Source organism: Balaenoptera ricei, chromosome 10, assembly GCF_028023285.1.
Source record: "Balaenoptera ricei isolate mBalRic1 chromosome 10, mBalRic1.hap2, whole genome shotgun sequence".
Taxonomy (NCBI): domain Eukaryota; kingdom Metazoa; phylum Chordata; class Mammalia; order Artiodactyla; family Balaenopteridae; genus Balaenoptera; species Balaenoptera ricei.
In genome coordinates, this window is record NC_082648.1 from 43,313,471 (window position 1) to 43,330,783 (window position 17,313).

At 45.7% G+C, this 17,313-nt stretch overlaps 2 protein-coding genes across 3 annotated transcripts; both read right to left on the reverse strand.

The window, feature by feature from the left end:
- Positions 1-1,146: 1,146 nt before the first annotated feature.
- On the reverse strand, positions 1,147-17,191 carry CSRNP2 (cysteine and serine rich nuclear protein 2). Of its 2 annotated transcripts, none has more exons than XM_059935899.1 (5): positions 16,948-17,191; positions 11,495-11,731; positions 9,961-10,220; positions 6,146-6,442; positions 1,147-4,579 (listed from the first exon to the last, which is right to left on the reverse strand). In XM_059935899.1, exons 2-5 carry the CDS (start codon positions 11,643-11,645, stop codon positions 3,656-3,658), a joined length of 1,632 nt encoding a protein of 543 aa, XP_059791882.1. In that variant the 5' UTR covers positions 11,646-11,731; positions 16,948-17,191; the 3' UTR covers positions 1,147-3,655. The 2 variants fall into 2 exon arrangements, with proteins under 2 accessions (XP_059791882.1, XP_059791883.1); XM_059935900.1 differs by lacking the exon at positions 16,948-17,191 and adding an exon at positions 16,125-16,519.
- Positions 13,699-14,158, reverse strand: LOC132373195 (cytochrome c oxidase subunit 7C, mitochondrial-like). The gene has a single exon (XM_059935902.1). It carries the CDS (start codon positions 14,039-14,041, stop codon positions 13,850-13,852), a length of 192 nt encoding a protein of 63 aa, XP_059791885.1. The 5' UTR covers positions 14,042-14,158; the 3' UTR covers positions 13,699-13,849.
- Positions 17,192-17,313: the final 122 nt, after the last annotated feature.

Consider the following 17,313-nt stretch of genomic DNA (forward strand, 5'->3'; position numbering starts at 1 on the left):
GGAACAGCACTACTTAAACTGGAGCCTTTATATCCATGCATGTACTTTGATGCCCCCGTCAGCACTTTGATATGACCAAAAATAGGGATTTTTATTTTTTGTTCCCCTCACAGGGCTAAACCACTTCCCTTTTTTTCAAATCCTTTGAGCACCTTAACTTTTTTTTGGTCTTTTTTTTTTTGTTAAGTAAATAACTTATGGGAACATTCTAATGGAAAGATGAAAGGAAATACAAGCGCTCCTTAACTCAAGTGTTTACAGCCTTCCCCTCCCTCTCTTAATTTCTGGACTGGGCTACAGCCCCTGTGGATCTTAAACTCTTTGCTACTTCCACTGTGTTGCAGCGATCCAACTGTAGCTGACAGTGGCTGCCTTCTTTGGGCCATGGATCAATCCTGTAAGGTACTAATTACTGCCCAGCCCCGGAGACCAGGCGAGGTCTACTTTGAGATAGTAAGTTGGGTTCAGCTTTTGTCTGTGTGTATCAGTGACCTGTAGTAACTTATTGTAAACGCATGAAGCACTGTTTTTTTTTTTTTTTTGAAGCACTGTTTTTAAGCTCAAGTAAAGATTGCCTGAAACCAGTTGCTGGAAATTACTTATGCATACCCTAATCATTTTACTAAGGCTCCTTTTACAAGACTGACTGACATAAGCTAACTAATGGCGAGATAACTGGTTGGAATAGAACCTTCTGATGAGATGGAAATGACAAAGGAGCTAATTTGAAGTTGATCCTCTTGCTGGATTTTAAGATGGTAACCAGGAATAGCGAATTTCATATACATATATATATATATATATAAAGTAATGGAGTTACAAAGTGGGCCCCAAGAGTAGGGACTGAGGTGGGAAAAGCTCCAGCAGGGCAGATCAAGGCCTGCTTCAGCTGAAAAGGTATGTTAGGGCATATGATGCAAGTCAAGCTCTTGATGCTCCAAAGAATGTTCTATTTTTCCACCATAAAACGTTCCTATTGTTAACATTAATCCTTAACTGACCTAATTGGTTTTATATACAATGCTAGAGAAGCATCTTTTCTCTAACAAGTAACTGACTTGTGGTCTGCCAAGATAAAGAATAACACACCATTCTTTTGAATATTTCTTTAATATTACATTTAAATATTCTCTTTAAATACAGCATTATCACAATGTAAAGGACCTAAAAGGCAAAAAAAAAAAAATTTTTTTTTCAGAGAACCAGACAAGCTTTGGATTCACATTGAAAATACTACCTGTGTACAGTAGGTGAGAAAGGAAATTGGAAAATAATTAAGCGTTGTAATAATGAATCAGTTTTTTATCTAGGCCTAGACTAAGCGGGACTGAAGCTCTCTGCCTCTGTGATCAGAGGCCTAGCCTTTCTAGCAACCATGAGCTATAATTCTGTCCGACTCAGGTAGCACCAGAAACGAGATGGATCAGGTTTGTAGAAGAGGCCCTTTGCTTGACAAGACAGTTAATGCTAAACGTTAATATTTAGCATTTAAAAGCTTGGGATAGGTGAGTCAGAATTGCAGAGTTAATGAAGGGATGGACTTATATTAAGAAACTAGTTTTTCAGAAAAATCAAATTATCTTGGAGGTTGGCAATGAGCCTAGTTAGATGCAAATTCTTGGTTTGATCCCAAATGTGTGTCTTACTGAACAGGTGAGATCCACTCCCTAGCTTAGGCTGGAGCCTTCCTAAGGAGGGAATGTATAACGCTCACCTTCACCTTCCAACACAAACTTCTAGATTCTTCTCCAAATTCCCAATTAAACTTCAGTCTTGTATCTGAGGGGACCAGTCTAAGGTGGCAGAGTGTAGCTCAGTTCGGGGTAGCACCTAGATCTCAGGTACTTCAGACTCTCAACTCCATTTCGTGAGACTAGAGGATGGGGAGAGATAAGGGCCTATGACTTATTAACTCCCCTATGACTTATTTTACTCCCCTGTAAAACCCAGCAAAAACAGGAACAGGAGAGGCAGAATGCGTTAAAAGATGTATCTGTGTTAAATATGAGGCCTTTCAGGCTCAGTTTAGGTTTGATAGGTGAAATGCTGCTGCGATGTACATGAAGGTTGCTTTCAGACACCAGGGCCTTAAGATCCCACAAGAAAAGGCTTTATGAGCAAGATAAGTAGGAACAGTTAATCTCCTCCACCAAAAAAAAAAAGTTCTTTACTTTTTTTTTTTCCTGGTTAATAAACCATAGCAGTAATGAAGCATGGTGTAAAGGATGCTAAAGAAGAGTGTTTTGCTCCCTACTGCCTCCCTCTTCAAACAGAGGCCATAAAAAAAGAATGAAATAAAACAGGCAAAGATAACTTTGCTAGTAAAAAAGAATTCAGTGGTGTTCAATGGAGGACATCCTGGAACGTAAGCAGGACATAAGAGAACAGGAACTGTATCCCCCCCTAATTCAGGTACAAACTGAACCTGAGTCCCACTCTATAGACCTCAAAGGTTACAGTCAGAACTTGACTTCTTCAGAACCTGGAAGTTGTATGTAGCATTTAAGAACTGGTTTGGCTTCCAATCTTTATATATCAAGATGGGAGGGATCCAATAAGCATTTGCAGTTATTGGGGGTGAACAGTATAAGAATATAGTATAAGAACTCTAACCCTGTATATCCAAGAGGGACCACGAGGGCAGATACAAAAAGGAAACAAAAACTAGTTGGTGAACTTGCCACATCCTACATTCCTTTAAAGCTCAAATTTCTCAAATTGGGGTGGGGGGACAAAAAGCAAGCATGGCACAAAGTCATCTTTCCAGACAGCAGCCTGTTCCTGCTGCCTCCTTTGGACACAGGTTAATGCTCCATATAGGCCTCCCATGGGATGTGTGAGCCCCAGACTAAAGCTGCCTGATGGAGCTGGGGTTAGACATATACAGAAGACTCAGGCTCTTGATGCCACGTCCCCAGCCAATCTAGCTCTTTCCCTTCAAAGGAAAAAGGACAGAGGGGTAAAAAAAAAAAAAGACCAGTTTAACTCTAGTACCTAAGAACATGTGAAAGAAACAATTCAAGTTAAGACCAGGAATCCCCAGTGTGGGGAACAGGTCAGAGAACACCAAACATGTCAAATATTAACTTATTTACCAAATAGGGGCCCAGGGAACGCAGGTTAAATTTTTATAGATCCTGGATGTTTTGTACAGAAGCAGAGACCCTTTCACCCCCTCCTCTCTAGACTCAACCAGCTGATGATTCCAACTGTATTATTATGATACACCAAAGTGGGATATCAGAGTAACCACTGAGGAAAATGAGCTTGTTCCCTGCCTGGAGCTCAGGAGAGGGAAGGGGCTCTGTCATGCTGTTCCAATTGTTGTGTTCTGGTCCCTACGTGAACAGCTGTTTGAATTACCCAGCTTCTCCTGTGAGATCGTAGTGCTGTTCCAACGGCCCAGAAAGCTCAGTATGCAGCCTCCTCTGCCCCAAGACTCTATCCCCAGATCGAGCTGAGGCTGGTCTCCTTGGTTCTCTTGGCCCTTTAAAAAATACTTGTACAAACAATCCTTTCCCACCCGTACCCCAAAGACCCCAATAAAATAACATGGGAGCAGCAGCTGCTTCTACAGTTTTGTTTTTGAAATGGTGTTAGATAAAATAAGGGAATAAATAGAGAATGGGTAAGAGGCATAATCTCCATCCCCGTGTCACACTGCCAGAGGGAGCTCCCGGGAAGGCTCTTCAGGGGGCCGGGCCTCACTCTGCTGTGCGGTCTTCTCCACCACACAGCCCTCTTCATTGTCCGTGCGCAAGGGGAGCTTTGAGGGGGACCAAGAGGGGCGGAAGTCTTCATCCTCAGGCTCCTCGGGGTTACGATCTTCGGGCACTAGCGCTTCTAGCGTGGATGTTTTCCCCACCTCTGACTTACAGAGGGCAGCCGGGTCTGTGGGGCCACAAGCCACCAGTGAGGTAACCGGGAGAGAGAAGACACTCAGATCCTTCTCCTTGGGGAACGAGGGCGGGACTTCTTCCGTACCAGGCTCTCCTTTCACCCCCAGGACTGGCCTCTGCTCCACCTGGTAGTAGACCAGGGGCCCACTGTTCAAGTAGGATGGGTTGTTCACAGCTGAGGCAGTCGGCTGGTCCGAGTTCTCGGCAAAACACAGCACGGAGGAGCCTGGGGGCAGCTGAGCCTGGATGAGGATGGGGGCTGCCAGGCCTGGGCACAGCTCTTCGGGAACAGCCAGGGGCTCCTCCAGGATGCACACGCCCAGGCTCTCTATGCTGGAGTCCAGGCTGGCACTGGAGCCGCTCGAGTCCTCCTCCGCCTGGAGCCGCTCCAGCTCCTCCGCACTCTGCAGGTGCAGCACCGCCGTCTCATTCTCAGCGATGAACTCCTGGAAGTCCTGTGTCTCTGAGCCCTGTGCTGCCGCCAGGCTGCAGCTGGCAGCGGGGGAGGGCTCCTCGTCTGGGGCTGGCGGGCGGCTCACCTGCCGCTTGCTCTCCAGCTCCAGCTTCATGATGGTGTGGAGGTAATGAGTCCGGACCCGGATTGGGTTGAATTCAATGCGCCCAGCCATGTTCCCACAGCCGTCCCGGGAGCAGCCACATGGAAAGGACATGCGGTCCACCTGAGGAGGGGACAAGGAGGTTGAGGCCAGATGAGATACGAGACGTTAGCTGGCGAACACAGGGAGTCAGGGTTTGAGGTCCTCTTACAAGAGAAACAACCAATTCAAAACATAACCTGCAGTGTGAGCTACCGGAGCACTAGATGGGAGTTATCAGACCACCTGCCTTTCCATTCTAGCACAGCCACTAATTAGTAGTGTGACCTCAAGAAAGTCATTTCTCTCTCCAGGGCTTTGTTTCCTCTTCTAAACAAAAAGAAGACAAAGATCATGTCAAAGGGCCCTTCCAGTCAAAAGACCAGAGATACCTCTCTGAAAGCTGACAGTTCTCAGAGAAAAGAAATGTATATGCCTCAGAGACTTTTCCAGAACCTACCTACTTTATTAAGAAAACAAAAGGCCAGGGCCCAAGCCTACTGTGTTCTTTGATGACAGGCATGGGAAAGGAGGTAGAAGATCTCGCTAGTCCAAAGCAATACATAATGGGGAAACTAGGCAAAAGTGCCTTTGTTTGCCAAGGTGCTATAGTGAAGTTTCGAACAAAATAATGGCCAGCTTTTCACTACCGGCTTCATTTTCCCCTGATGGTTGGCTAGCTTGGTTTGGAAGCAGTTATCAAGATAATTAACTTATACACCAGGGATATCTGGAAAGGAGATGCTTTCTACCTCCTTATTTCCCTTTTGAATCCCCCAAATGAAAACACCCCATACATATCAAAAATAAAATTAAAATTGTGAGAAGACAAATAAGTCTTCTGTACAAATACAGTGTCTTCCTATGAAATCAACTTCTAGAACTCTCCCTTCCAGTTCTTAGGAACAATCCATTTCTTAGGACTGTCCTCAGGTCTGTGTATAACAGACTGATTCGTTACGGGACTCAGTCTGAAAAGCATTATCTGGTCGGACCTGCTATAGCTATCTGATACCAACCTGAAAATAAGAAAGAAAAGGTTAGGATAAATTCAACCACAAGGACTCAGCACCACAGCCTCAGTATACAGGTTCCAGATAAATTTCATTCTTTGGGATGGTACTGCCATTTTCAGTTGAGATGTGTCTTCCAAACTGTCCCTTGTCAGAAGGCCCTCTGGGGGATGATGCTTTCTATCTTTTAGGACACTATGGATTTAAGCCCAAATCTGATCCTTAATTAGATTCTGAGGACTATTCTGATTTTTACAAAATTGGAGTAGAGGTACTGTGAATAAGTGTTTGTAGGATAAAATCTAAAGGCCTACCTCAGTCCTCTGCTTCCATTTACCTCAAGGAATCAGTCAATATTCAAGGACAGCTATTAAATGTTAAACTCACTAACCCCCGTTCCTCCATGTGCCAACAACTGCTGCTTATCACCTCTGAGGTGAGATACCCAGAAAAAAAAAGATCATTGCTATCTCCACAGCCTAAGAATCCCGTCATACTTGTTTTCTTTGTTGGTGGAGGAAGGCTGTAGAACTGAAGTGTTCACCCGTGCATGGGCATCTCCCACATTCACTGGCACCCACACTAGACACCCCTGACTCTAGGGTGGATATACTATCACAGCAAAATGTGGACCGACCTGGCATTTAATCCCAGCCTGGCTACAGGCACAGGCTTCCGGGTCACAATACAGTCGACAGTCACAACCACACTCTTCCCGTGACAGTCGGATGGCTCGAAGTTCTTGCTTCTCTTCAGCATCAATGCGGTGGACCCCAGAAGCCCTGAGCAGGGCCCGTCGCCGTTTGGTGGGCAGAGGCTGCAGGAAGAAGTAATCATCCACCTCCACGTTTTCCACATCAATATCTTCATCTGAAACATCATCCAATGTCAGGCAGTCGGCCTCCACCGACTCCACTGTCCCGTTCTTGGTCAGCTGCCAAGAGACAGGAAGGAAGGTCAGGCTCTAGAGCATTGTCAGCAGGAGCCTTCTCAGCGGGTGCACCTAGGGCAGCTTGGGCCAAGTGAACTTTCTGCCGTGACGGAGATATCGGTGCAGCCCATCCCGACGCACGTGTGGCTACCGAGCACTATAAATGGGGCTAGTGCAACTGAGAAACTGAACTTTCACCTTTATTTAATTTTAATTACGTATAAATAGCCACTAGTATGGCTGGTGGCTACCGTACTGGATAGAGTCGGTCAAGAGAACAATTCTAGAGCAGGAAGACAGGAAGCCTGTGCAGCTCTAACACCAGCCCATCAACACAAGGGACATCACCTTTCTGGATCAACGTCTCTTAAAACCTCTGTCTCACCTTCCCTCCCAGAAGATAATCTTTTCCCACAAATATACCCTCCATTCCCAGGCTTGTGTCCCTTAGCTTCAGCTAACCTGCCTTCTCATACACGAAAGAAGAGAAGGTATTTCAATGGCTGGATGTTCCTTTGATGTAAACAACCTTGCAAAACACCCTTCAGTTTGCACCCTAAAGGACCCCAAACCACACTGTGGGAAGAAGAGTACATTAAAGTATAGTACAAGGCTACCTACCAGTCTTTGTCAATGAACCTGAACCCCCACAGTGTGAATAATTATCTGTGCATACACAGAAGAGCTTCATTTTATGTGGAGGAGAAAAAAAATGAGCAAGTTATTAACGGCTGTCAAGAAAGCCCTCACTTCCAAGCCACGGCCTAGAAGAAATATATTCTTTCTCCTCTTTTTTTTTTTGGTCGTGCCGCGTGGCTTGTGGGATCTTAGTTGCCCAACCAGGGACTGAACCTGGGCCCTCGGCAGTGAAAGCGCCAAGTCCTAACCACTGGACCACCAGGGAATTCCCTCTTTCTCCTTCCTAATCCTTTTTTATTTGGTTTCAAAAAAAGTCTGTATGTGAGGTAGGGTGGCATATATGATACTGAGTGTACTCTCTGCAGGCAGAAATCTGGGTTCTCTGGGTAAGAAGGACAGAGAGCCAGGAAAGGGAATCTTAGTGGAAGGACAGGCTGAAGACAATCTGTGGCTGAATGAGTTTTGAAAACTCACTAGAGAATTCAGGTAAAGAAAATGAGGCCTCACAATCCCCAGGGCTCTGGAAGCTACTAGCAGGATAAAAGCCAAGCTATTGGCTTATTTCATCAGCCAGCCAGAAAAGTGCTGGTAAAGGAACAACTCCTGGGAGAGATGTGATGCAAGAGACCTGGCTAATAAGGTATACACTTGTTTTGTTTGTTTGTTTGTTTGGGGGGGAGGTGATAAGAGAAATGAGAGAAATAAAGTGGTGCTTCTGGGGATCCCCTAGACTATTATTTCTGTCCCAGGCAGGCCGACTACGAGCGGCCTGTCCACAGACCTTAGCATTGCTCCTGCCTGTTTCACCAAGGTTGGCCTCCTCCGAAGCACCCTCCCTCCTTGCTATCCTCTCAAAGGAAAGAGATGAGACATGCAATAGAAAGAAACCCCTGTAGATATGAGAATTTAATATATTCTAACAGAGGTGGCATTTCAAATCAGTAAGGAAAAGACTCTTCTAGTCATTAAATGGTATTGGGACAACTGTATATTCTTTTGAAAAAAAAGTAAGATTTCCAATTCATACTATTCATAATAATGAATTCCATATGGATAAAAGGCCAAAAAAAGTAATAAAAATATTAGAAAAATTATAGGTACTAATACTGATGCAAAGCACCAGCAGCTTTTTTTTGGGGGGGGGGGTGGAAGTCCAAAGGGAAAACAAATATTAGATGGCATATGGGAGATGCAAAATGTATATTTTTTGAGACCAACTGCCTCCCCTATAGAGTGCTAAAGACAGGAAAAATTTCTAAGAAAAGAGTAAAGTGGACCAACGTAAGGGTGTTCTATTGACACAGAAAGATGTATTAGATGCCACCATTGTGCTGCTCACTAAATCTGCTTAATAAGTAGCAGTGCTGTTTCTCAGTCTCGAGTTTGCCTGGCTTTGTCCCTAGACCTCCTACAAGGGAGGACACAGAACAGGGTGTCTGCTTTGACATGTCATCCCTCTACCAGATTTAGGGGAGATGTTTCTTCTTAGGAAATAGGAAGAAAACCTTCATTACAAATGATGAGAAGAGTGTTTATTTGCCCAGAGGTTGCTATAGCAGCAGGAAGGTGATAGGGTCAGTGACGGAATTCCTCAGACAGAAGAAAGGGAAGCCTGAATGTCATTCTAGTTAGAAAAACAGGTGTAAAAAAGTCTTTAGGCGTAGACTTCGGGCGGCAGACATAGAGCTCTCAAAGGGAGAGAGCAGCGAGATCTGGTTCACATACATCCTCTGCCACCAGTTCTCCAACCCTACCACATTCTGGTGTGTCTCATTAGGATTTCACCCACAACCCTGGAAATAATGCAGCCACCTGTTTTAACGTGGGTCCGCATACTTTGAGCCCAGAAGAACTTGGCCAGGCCTGAAGCAGTGTTCTCCAAATTTGGAACTAGGAACTCTGGGGGCAATTTTTGCAGACTGGTGGAAACTATGGCTGTGGAGTGCCAAGCAGTGCTGAGAGCAAACGTGTAGCTATAAAGAGCCATCTGAGATGGGTCTTCCAGCCCTGTTCTCCTCCTAAACTTGAAGAGCTGGTGCGGCATCAGACTGCAGGCCCAGTACTATACAGATCGAAATAACTATTTGGTAATGCTATTGTTTATACCTGAAAAACTATCACCTAGAAGCTATGGGAGTTACAGAATCAGCAGGATCCTTTCAGAGGATGTAAAAGATCCAAAACCTGTTCTGTGCATCAGGCCAATGGACAATCATTTGACAAGAAACTGAAACACTGCTTCCTCAGGGTCCAGGGGTGGCAGACTTGAATATCTTCAGGTATTCACACTTTAAACTTTAAAAACACTTGCAGAGGGCTTCCCTAGTGGCGCAGTGGTTGAGAATCTGCCTGCCAATGCAGGGGACACGGGTTCAAGCCCTGGTCTGGGAAGATCCCACATGCTGCAGAGCACCTGGGCCCGTGAGCCACAACTACTGAGCCTGCGCGTCTGGAGCCTGTGCTCCGCAGCAAGAGAGGCCGCGATAGTGAGAGGCCCGCGCACTGCGATGAAGAGTGGCCCCCGCTTGCCACAACTGGAGAAAGCCCTCGCACAGAAACGAAGACCCAACACAGCCAAAAATAAATAAATAATAAATAAATAAATTAAAAAAACACTTGCAGAGCGGGCGAGAATAGGGAATTCTAGGGAAGCCATTTTGCTATCTCTGCTAGACTCCCTACCAGAGACAAAAAGAATGGCATCTCAGACTGAGATTTGAATCCAAATCTGAGATTTCTCACTAGAAAGATATGAAATCTCTATGTACAAAAGGCAACAGTCCAAAAACAAAACAAAACAAAAACACCACATGATAGACCTAGATGGTTTTCTGCTTTATCTTGGCACATGGGAAGTACCAGACCCTAGACCCCTTAGGCACCTTCATCTTCTTGGCATGGAGTTTCTCCTCCTTCAGGTGTTCACGAAGAATCTCCCGATGGTTCACCTCCTGCTCCTGAGCAAACTCACAGAGCGTGTAGCTGCGTACAGAGTTATGGCGCTGGGCCATGCCCAGAGAGCTGCCGCCCTGGCTGGGCACGCTGGTGAAACCCTGGCGCCGGGCAAAGTAGTACACAGTCACCTGGTCAAAGCGCACATTCTTCCTCCGCAGCTGCTTCTGCCGCTTCAGGATGGATGTGGCTGAGAAGGGAGCACAGAAAGAAAACTTTAACCCAGAGATGGCCTGTTTGGGGACCTCATTCTTTCTCATTCATCTAGGCTCTCAGCTCTTCTCCAAAGGTGCTCCCTGTATCTAGAGACCTTCCTAATTTTCAAATCTTAAAAGCACAGTTGGAAGGGACCTTGACCATCAGCTGGTCCATACCACTGACACCAGACTGACTTCACCCAAACAGATGATCGCAAAATCTATTTTTAGACATCAGCTGGGAAGAGAATCTCTAGGTAATCTTTTCAGGATGTAACAATCTACATAAGCTTCACTGTCCAATACAGCAGCTACTAGTCACATGTGGCAATTTAAATTAGTTAAAGTGAAATAAAACTTAAAATTTAGCTCCTCAGTTACACTAATCACACTTCAAGTGCTCAATAGCCACATGTGGCTAATGGCTATCATACTGGACAGTGCAGATACATAACATTCCTATGATAACAGAAAATTCTTTTGGACGGTGTTTTGTTGTTGTTTTGGCCACGCCACATGGCTTGCGGGATCTCAGTTCCCTGACCAGGGACTGAACCCGGGCCACAGCAGTGAAAATGCCGAATCCTAACCACTAGACCACCAGGCAACACCCCCTGGTAGTGTTGCTCTATAGCAGGAGATGGCAAACTTCTTCTGTAAAGGTCCAGGTAGTAAATATTTTAGGCTTTGCAAGCCATGAGGTCTCTGTTGCCAACTACCACTCAATTCTGCCACTGCAGCATGAAAAGCCATCATAGACACTGGGTGTGGCTGTGTTCCAATAAAACTTTATTTACAAAAACAGGCAGTGAGCCAGATTTAGCCCACAGACAACCCTTGATCTACAGAATCCAAAGTTCTTTCCAAGAAACTAATTGAACCATAAGAATTAAGAAGTGTGGAGATGCCCCAGTTGTCCAGGCAGTAAGCATTTATGTCCTGCTAGAGCTACAATTTTGTGGAACTCTATAGGACTCTAGTGGGGAAGCGTAGACTCCTAGACTCCTCCTTCTTCAGTTTAATTCAACCCATTCTGGGGACTCACAAAGCACAGCATAAGTAAAACCAGCTAGAATAATTCATATTTAATATAAGTCTATGATATTAGAGCAATGAGGTCCTCCAAAGAGCAAGGCTGAGCTAAGGGTGGGAGAGATTACGAATAAGGGCAAATCCCCAAGCTGGACAAAAGTTGTCTCAAAGAGCTGCAATGGGCTCCAATGCTTGGGGTACATGGGGGTAGGCAGGGAGGGAGCGGCTCACTCACGTGTGAAGCTGGCAGCTGTGGGAGGATTGAGGCTGTCGCAGCTGTCAGCGCTGTCACTGCTGGAGATCTCATCATCGGAGTTGGAAACTGATGAACCCACATCCACATCATCAAACTTCCTCTTGAGACCCGAGCCCGTGAATGCATCCATTGGTTTCAAAGGGGTTTCCTTGGGGAGCCCACCACGTTGGCCCCAAAGCCCCTGCTCACCACCAGTCAGCCAGGTGCATTAGGATTCTGCCCAGGGGAAAAGAGGAATCAGCACTCCTGTCCTAAGACAGACCCCTCCCAAGTCTATACACAAGGCTCTCCAACTGAAGAAAGCACCCGAGCTAGCACTGATGTCTGCTCTCTAGAAACAAGGTCATCTCTCTCCAGCCAGCACTCTCCTACTTTTGTCTCTCCCCAGCCCTCCAGTCTCAGTCACTCTTAGGATAATGAGATGACTAGCGGCAGCACCTTCCCAGTGGAGTGAAGGCCTTTGCTTCCAAGCCGGCTGGACTCCAGGCTTCATTAGCCCTGGGGTAACAGTAGCTGCTCTTCTGCTCACCCAGGAGAGCTCTCCACCGGGTCAGCAGCGGGGACTGGGGATCAAAGGCAGAATTAGGCTGTGCCTAAACCTAGACTAGATCCAATTATTTTTCCTAGTGGAAATATAGCCTGGCATTTCCTAAAGTGTATCCATTAAATAAACTAAGTCCATAGATATTAATAGCTTTTACATGGAAATGGGACGGCTGTGTCAAAATACTTTAGAAAACTGCTTATGGAAGACCTTTTAGAGGCTTTTAATATGCTAATGAACCTGGTGAAGGGTGGGAGGAAATAGGATGCAGCGTTTTGCACCCATGATTAAGGAACCCTTTGTTTCTAGAGTATCTTGGGGGGGGGGGGCAAATGATCCTGGGAACACACTTTGGGAAATACTGCTCTAGGCTTTCAATTTCAAAGTACATTGGCAGTCAGGGAAATGCTTTACCCAGATCTTCACAAATGTAAAGTGTCTCACCAGGCTCCTGAAAAGGTCAAATTGGGTTCTAAAGAATGGACTGAAGATTAGAATCTGCACTGGCTTCAAAACCCAGACTCTTTCCCAATTGCCTACTGCTCCATAAAATAGGGCTCAGCTGACCTACCATCATCCTCTGTGCAAGGAAGACGTAGCTTTACAATCTTTGCCCTCTATAAAGAAACCAGCAAGGGCACAACAAACAGCAAAAGGAGTGACAATTTACTCTGGTTACACTGATATGGCAGGCAGTGTTTTCAACATGCTGCCACACAACCAAGGAATCTGGGATATTCCACTTCCCAGGTACAAATATTTCTCCTCCATCTTTGGACTTAAGTTCCCAAGGATATGAATCTGCTCAGCAGAAACGCTGTCAAAGCTGAAGCCACAAGTGATGATCTGAAACCTCCCTGCTTTTGCCTCAGTAATGCCAGAATCTCCCCAGACTATGATCTCACTAGTTGCTAATTATGCAGCAGGAATAAAAACACTGCCCAGAAAGCCAGGGCTGCATTACTGCAGAGCAGCTAACCCAGAATATACTGTGGTGTCAAGAGATGCCTGCTACAGAGCTGTTTTTCTAGACTGTCTCTTGGAAGCGATTTGTCTGCTCTTGGGTCACCTCTACACAGTCAACCAGACCTAGTAAGTACTTCAGGAACTTCTAATTTATCTAGCCAGCTCTCATCAAAATTCTGCATTCAAGTCACAAGATGCACCTAAGAAACCTGTCATCATAGGTCTCAGAAAAGCACATTCCTGAAATAAATTGGCCAGAAAGAAAAAAATTAATCAAGCACTAGATAAGAATTGTAATTAAATTTAAAAATGAAACCAAAGTATCAATTTTGTTCTTCAGGTTACTGATCTTACCATCAGAGATCACATTCCTAGGACATGGGTAAGAATGGAGAGAGCCAAAGACTTTTATGGGTTAAGATTTCAGCTGGGCTTAAAGATGCCTATTAACTAACAAATTTCTCATTCCATTCTATTAATGGGGGAGGGGAGACCTTTGCTATTGAATACATATGTGGGTGGAATAAAAAAAATAATGTTGACCACTGAATTTAATATTTCCTCCCCACTTAAAAATCTTATCGATCACATGAAAAAGCAGACTGAGCTCAAAATCCTTCTCAGAAAGGACGTAAGTCTGGCTTCAGTTTTTTGTTGTTTTTTTTTTTTTCAATTATCATGTTCCATATTTCAGAGAGGAGGCATTAAGGATTTATGCTATGTTTATTTACAAACATATCTAGGATGCTGAGTTCAAGAGTTTGATCCTTTTTTCAAAGAGACTGAACATCTTAAAATGCTCCTCTTCGTATCTGTCTCATGGATTATTTTTTAAGCAGTTGGTGTCTTACTATATAGAAAGGTGCAGCAAATCCAGACCCAAAGTACAAAGTCATCATAGCTAGTAACCGCCACTTGTTTTCCACTGAAAATGGTAAATTCTTCCCTGGACCCTCCTCATAGTGGCTCCTACGGACCACAGAGGCTGTGAACCTCCGGATGCTTTGTCCCAACATAGCGCTGTTGGAAGCCCTGAGAAAGGCGCAGAAACTTAAGGCGGAAGAAATGGCGGCAGCACACCCAGCACTCCTTTCTTCATGACCTTGTTCCCCTGTTGGCTTCAGTTTTAACTGAGATCCAGTTAGTGTTGCTACTAGGAAGTGCCTTTTTCCTCAGCCTGGAAGCACTCGGGGATTGACAACTGGAAGCAAATGTGCACTCCTGTCCTTTGTTCAGGTGTCCCTTTGCTTCCGGTAGTGTGGCTGCCTTTGAATATTTCCTTTGAGCCCTGCAGGAGGCTGGGTCTGGTCCAAGATCATCTTTATTATGAGGATTCTCCACTGTCTTAACCCAGGTACCCTCAGGGTATCCCTTCTCTTCAGGTCACTTTTTGTGCACTCTCGTGCAGCCAGGATTGCAGGCTGCTTGTTCTATTCTCTTTCTCTCTTTTCTCTATGTCTTCCTCACTTCCACTTCTGGAATAGAGGTTTCTGGGCAATGACAGGAGGCAGGTAAGAAAGAAGAAAAAAGATGTGAAACCTAGAAAAAAAGTATTTTCCTTAACATGTCTGAACGGCTATATATGTAAATAATGTGCATATTGACTGAGCTCTCTTTACCCTATCCAGGATGTTAGCATCACTTTTTCTGCCATTAACTCATTCTTAAAAAAAAAAAAAAAAAAAAAAAATCCGATGATTCTGTTCAATATAAGTTTAAATTTCAACCCAGCTCTCCTCATCCAACTCTCTGGTGTGAACTTGACTTGTTAGATAAAGATGTCCACTGGGCACCAAGAAACCTCCCATCCACTTCCACTGTGGCCTGAAGAAATCTTTCTCTGAAATAGCAACAACAAGAATGGGTTCCACTTTCCAGTTTATCAATTCAACTTCCTTTCAAACCACAATTAGAAGTCAGTCATTCCCACTTCTCTCAACTATTTATTCATTGGCAGAGGATCAGTGCTTATGTTCGAGAAAAACACTTCTAAGTTATACTCCAAGCACTTAAACCCATACAGAAATAAACACGATGAGACTGGAAATGCAGGTCATAACTGACAGTTAACTGTCAAAATGACCAACTCAAACAACAAATGCTTTTGGAGAAAATAATGCAAACCTCTATAAAAGCTTTTATGCCAGTAAAATGAAAGGTCAGCTGACCCTTTCTAGCTACATGTCTTTCTGTCTTTTCTCAAGTGTTTCTACTAGTTGAACATTTCCCAAAGATACATGAAATAATTTAGATCCATAGTATATAGAAGTTTTTAGGCTAGCACCAAATAAAATAGATCTACAGCATATCTGTATTGTAGTGTTAGACTTAAGCCTTTTCAGGCCTATGTGGATTCCTATAACCAACCCCAAAAACAAAAGCCCAAATATGTGAGACTAGCAAAAAAGGAACTGCCCCTTCCCCCAATTTTGTGGATGCAGAATGTATTGACAAAGTTTAGGTAATGAAAGCCTCTCTCATAAATGAGTCCAAAATAAGACAAGGTACATCTCACAGGGAAAGGCCTCTCTACTCAAGTGAAACCCAACCTGCTAAAGGTCAAGGGCCAAAAATCTCTAGTGAGATCATCAGTGCTACCAGCTGTAGGGTTAGAGGAAGGAAGGCTTGCTGCTAAGTGTCAGGATCAACCTAAATAAGATGACAGGTCCTGTTTCTCCTTTTACAGGTCCTGTTTCTCCTTTTACAAAATACTGTGAGTTGCTTCTCGAATACTATGAGTTTCGTGGATCCATGTGTCCGTGTGATTACCAGGATCATGAACTTACAAAGTGCTCAAGTGAAAACATCTTGTTTAAACTAGGTATTTCAGGGAAGCCCCCCTCCAACCGTCACTCCCTGGTTTTTATCCCTTCACTGACACAAGGTTAGAATTTGGCTTTCCATGTTTAACCTCCCATCGTATGAAGGACATGAGATCTTTGTGGTAGAAATGGAACATGATGCTGCAGGAGCCATTAACTCTCAAGGATATCCAGTCATTTATAACTCTGGCACACACCAACATCCTCCTGGCTTTGGACATTTGCAAAATGGAAAGTCAGTAAAGAAAAGGAAAATCTGAATCAACTATGGATTTACCTTGAACTGAAAACTGCAGGACAAGGGAACACTGTGTCTCTTAGGGATAACTTCTAACGTTTCATACTGAAGAACGATTTGTGTGTCACACTGCCACCCTAAACCCCTTTAAAAGGATGAATCAAGACCATGGCACTAAAAGGAATGGATGGCAGTCAGCTGCGTGTTTGGGCCTGTGAAAAAAGATCAAGCTAGCAACCAGGGAAAGTGATGCTTTCGTTTTCCCACACAACGCCAGAAAAAATGGGAGACATCAGGAACCTGGGTTGAAAGGACATGTCAAGTCACCAGTTCCCCTTAACGGACACCCCCGCTGAACCCTTCAGCTCTGGGGCACCTTTTCTGATTCCTGCTAACCTTCCCGCTCATTCCAATCGTTTGCAGCCCCTACCCGGTTTCCCATCCCTTCCTGCCTGCTACTCACAAATTCCCAACCACTCCTCCCACATTTTCCTCTATTTCCCCCCTCCCCTTCCTTCACTTCCCTCCATCGTACATCATCTCCACTCCATTCCGAACTCAACCCGCATCCGAATTCCTGCCGGCTTCTAAGCCGCCCGTCGGTCTCCCTCAAGCTGCCCCCGCAGTCCGGGCCCGCGTCCTCCGTGCCCCTCGCTCCCACGCCTCTCCCGACTCCTTCCCTTCCCAGCGGCGCCCTAGCTCCCCGCACCCCCACCCCCGACCGCTCCCGTCCGTGCCTCCCTCATTTCTGACCCCTCCATCCCCGCGGCTCTGGGTTGACCACTCCTCCACAGCTGCCGGGAGGCCGATCCCGAGAAAGGACGAGGCGGCACCCTCCGCCCCGCACCCCCAGGCCCATTACCGGCTCCGCCGCAGCTGCCTCCTCCCGTGATGGTCTCTGCCGCCCCCGCTGCCGCCGCCGTCGCCGCCCTAGCCCAAGTGGGAAGGAGGGAGGAGAGAGCGAGTCCTGGGGCCGCGGAGACGGTCTGGGAGTTCCCAAGGCGGCAGGGCGGGGAGGAACGGTGGGTGGGCAGGTCGGCCGACAGGCGGCGGAGGGCGGGTGGCGCCGGCAACTCGAGCGCCCCCGGCAGCAGCCGCCCAGAACCGCCCCGGCTCCGGCTAACAATAGGCTTTGGCCGCAGCGCTCAGGGTCTTATAGGCGCCGGCACGTTCGGACCGAGCCCCGGGGCATGCTGGGAAATGGAGTCTACGTGCCGGCCTCACGCCC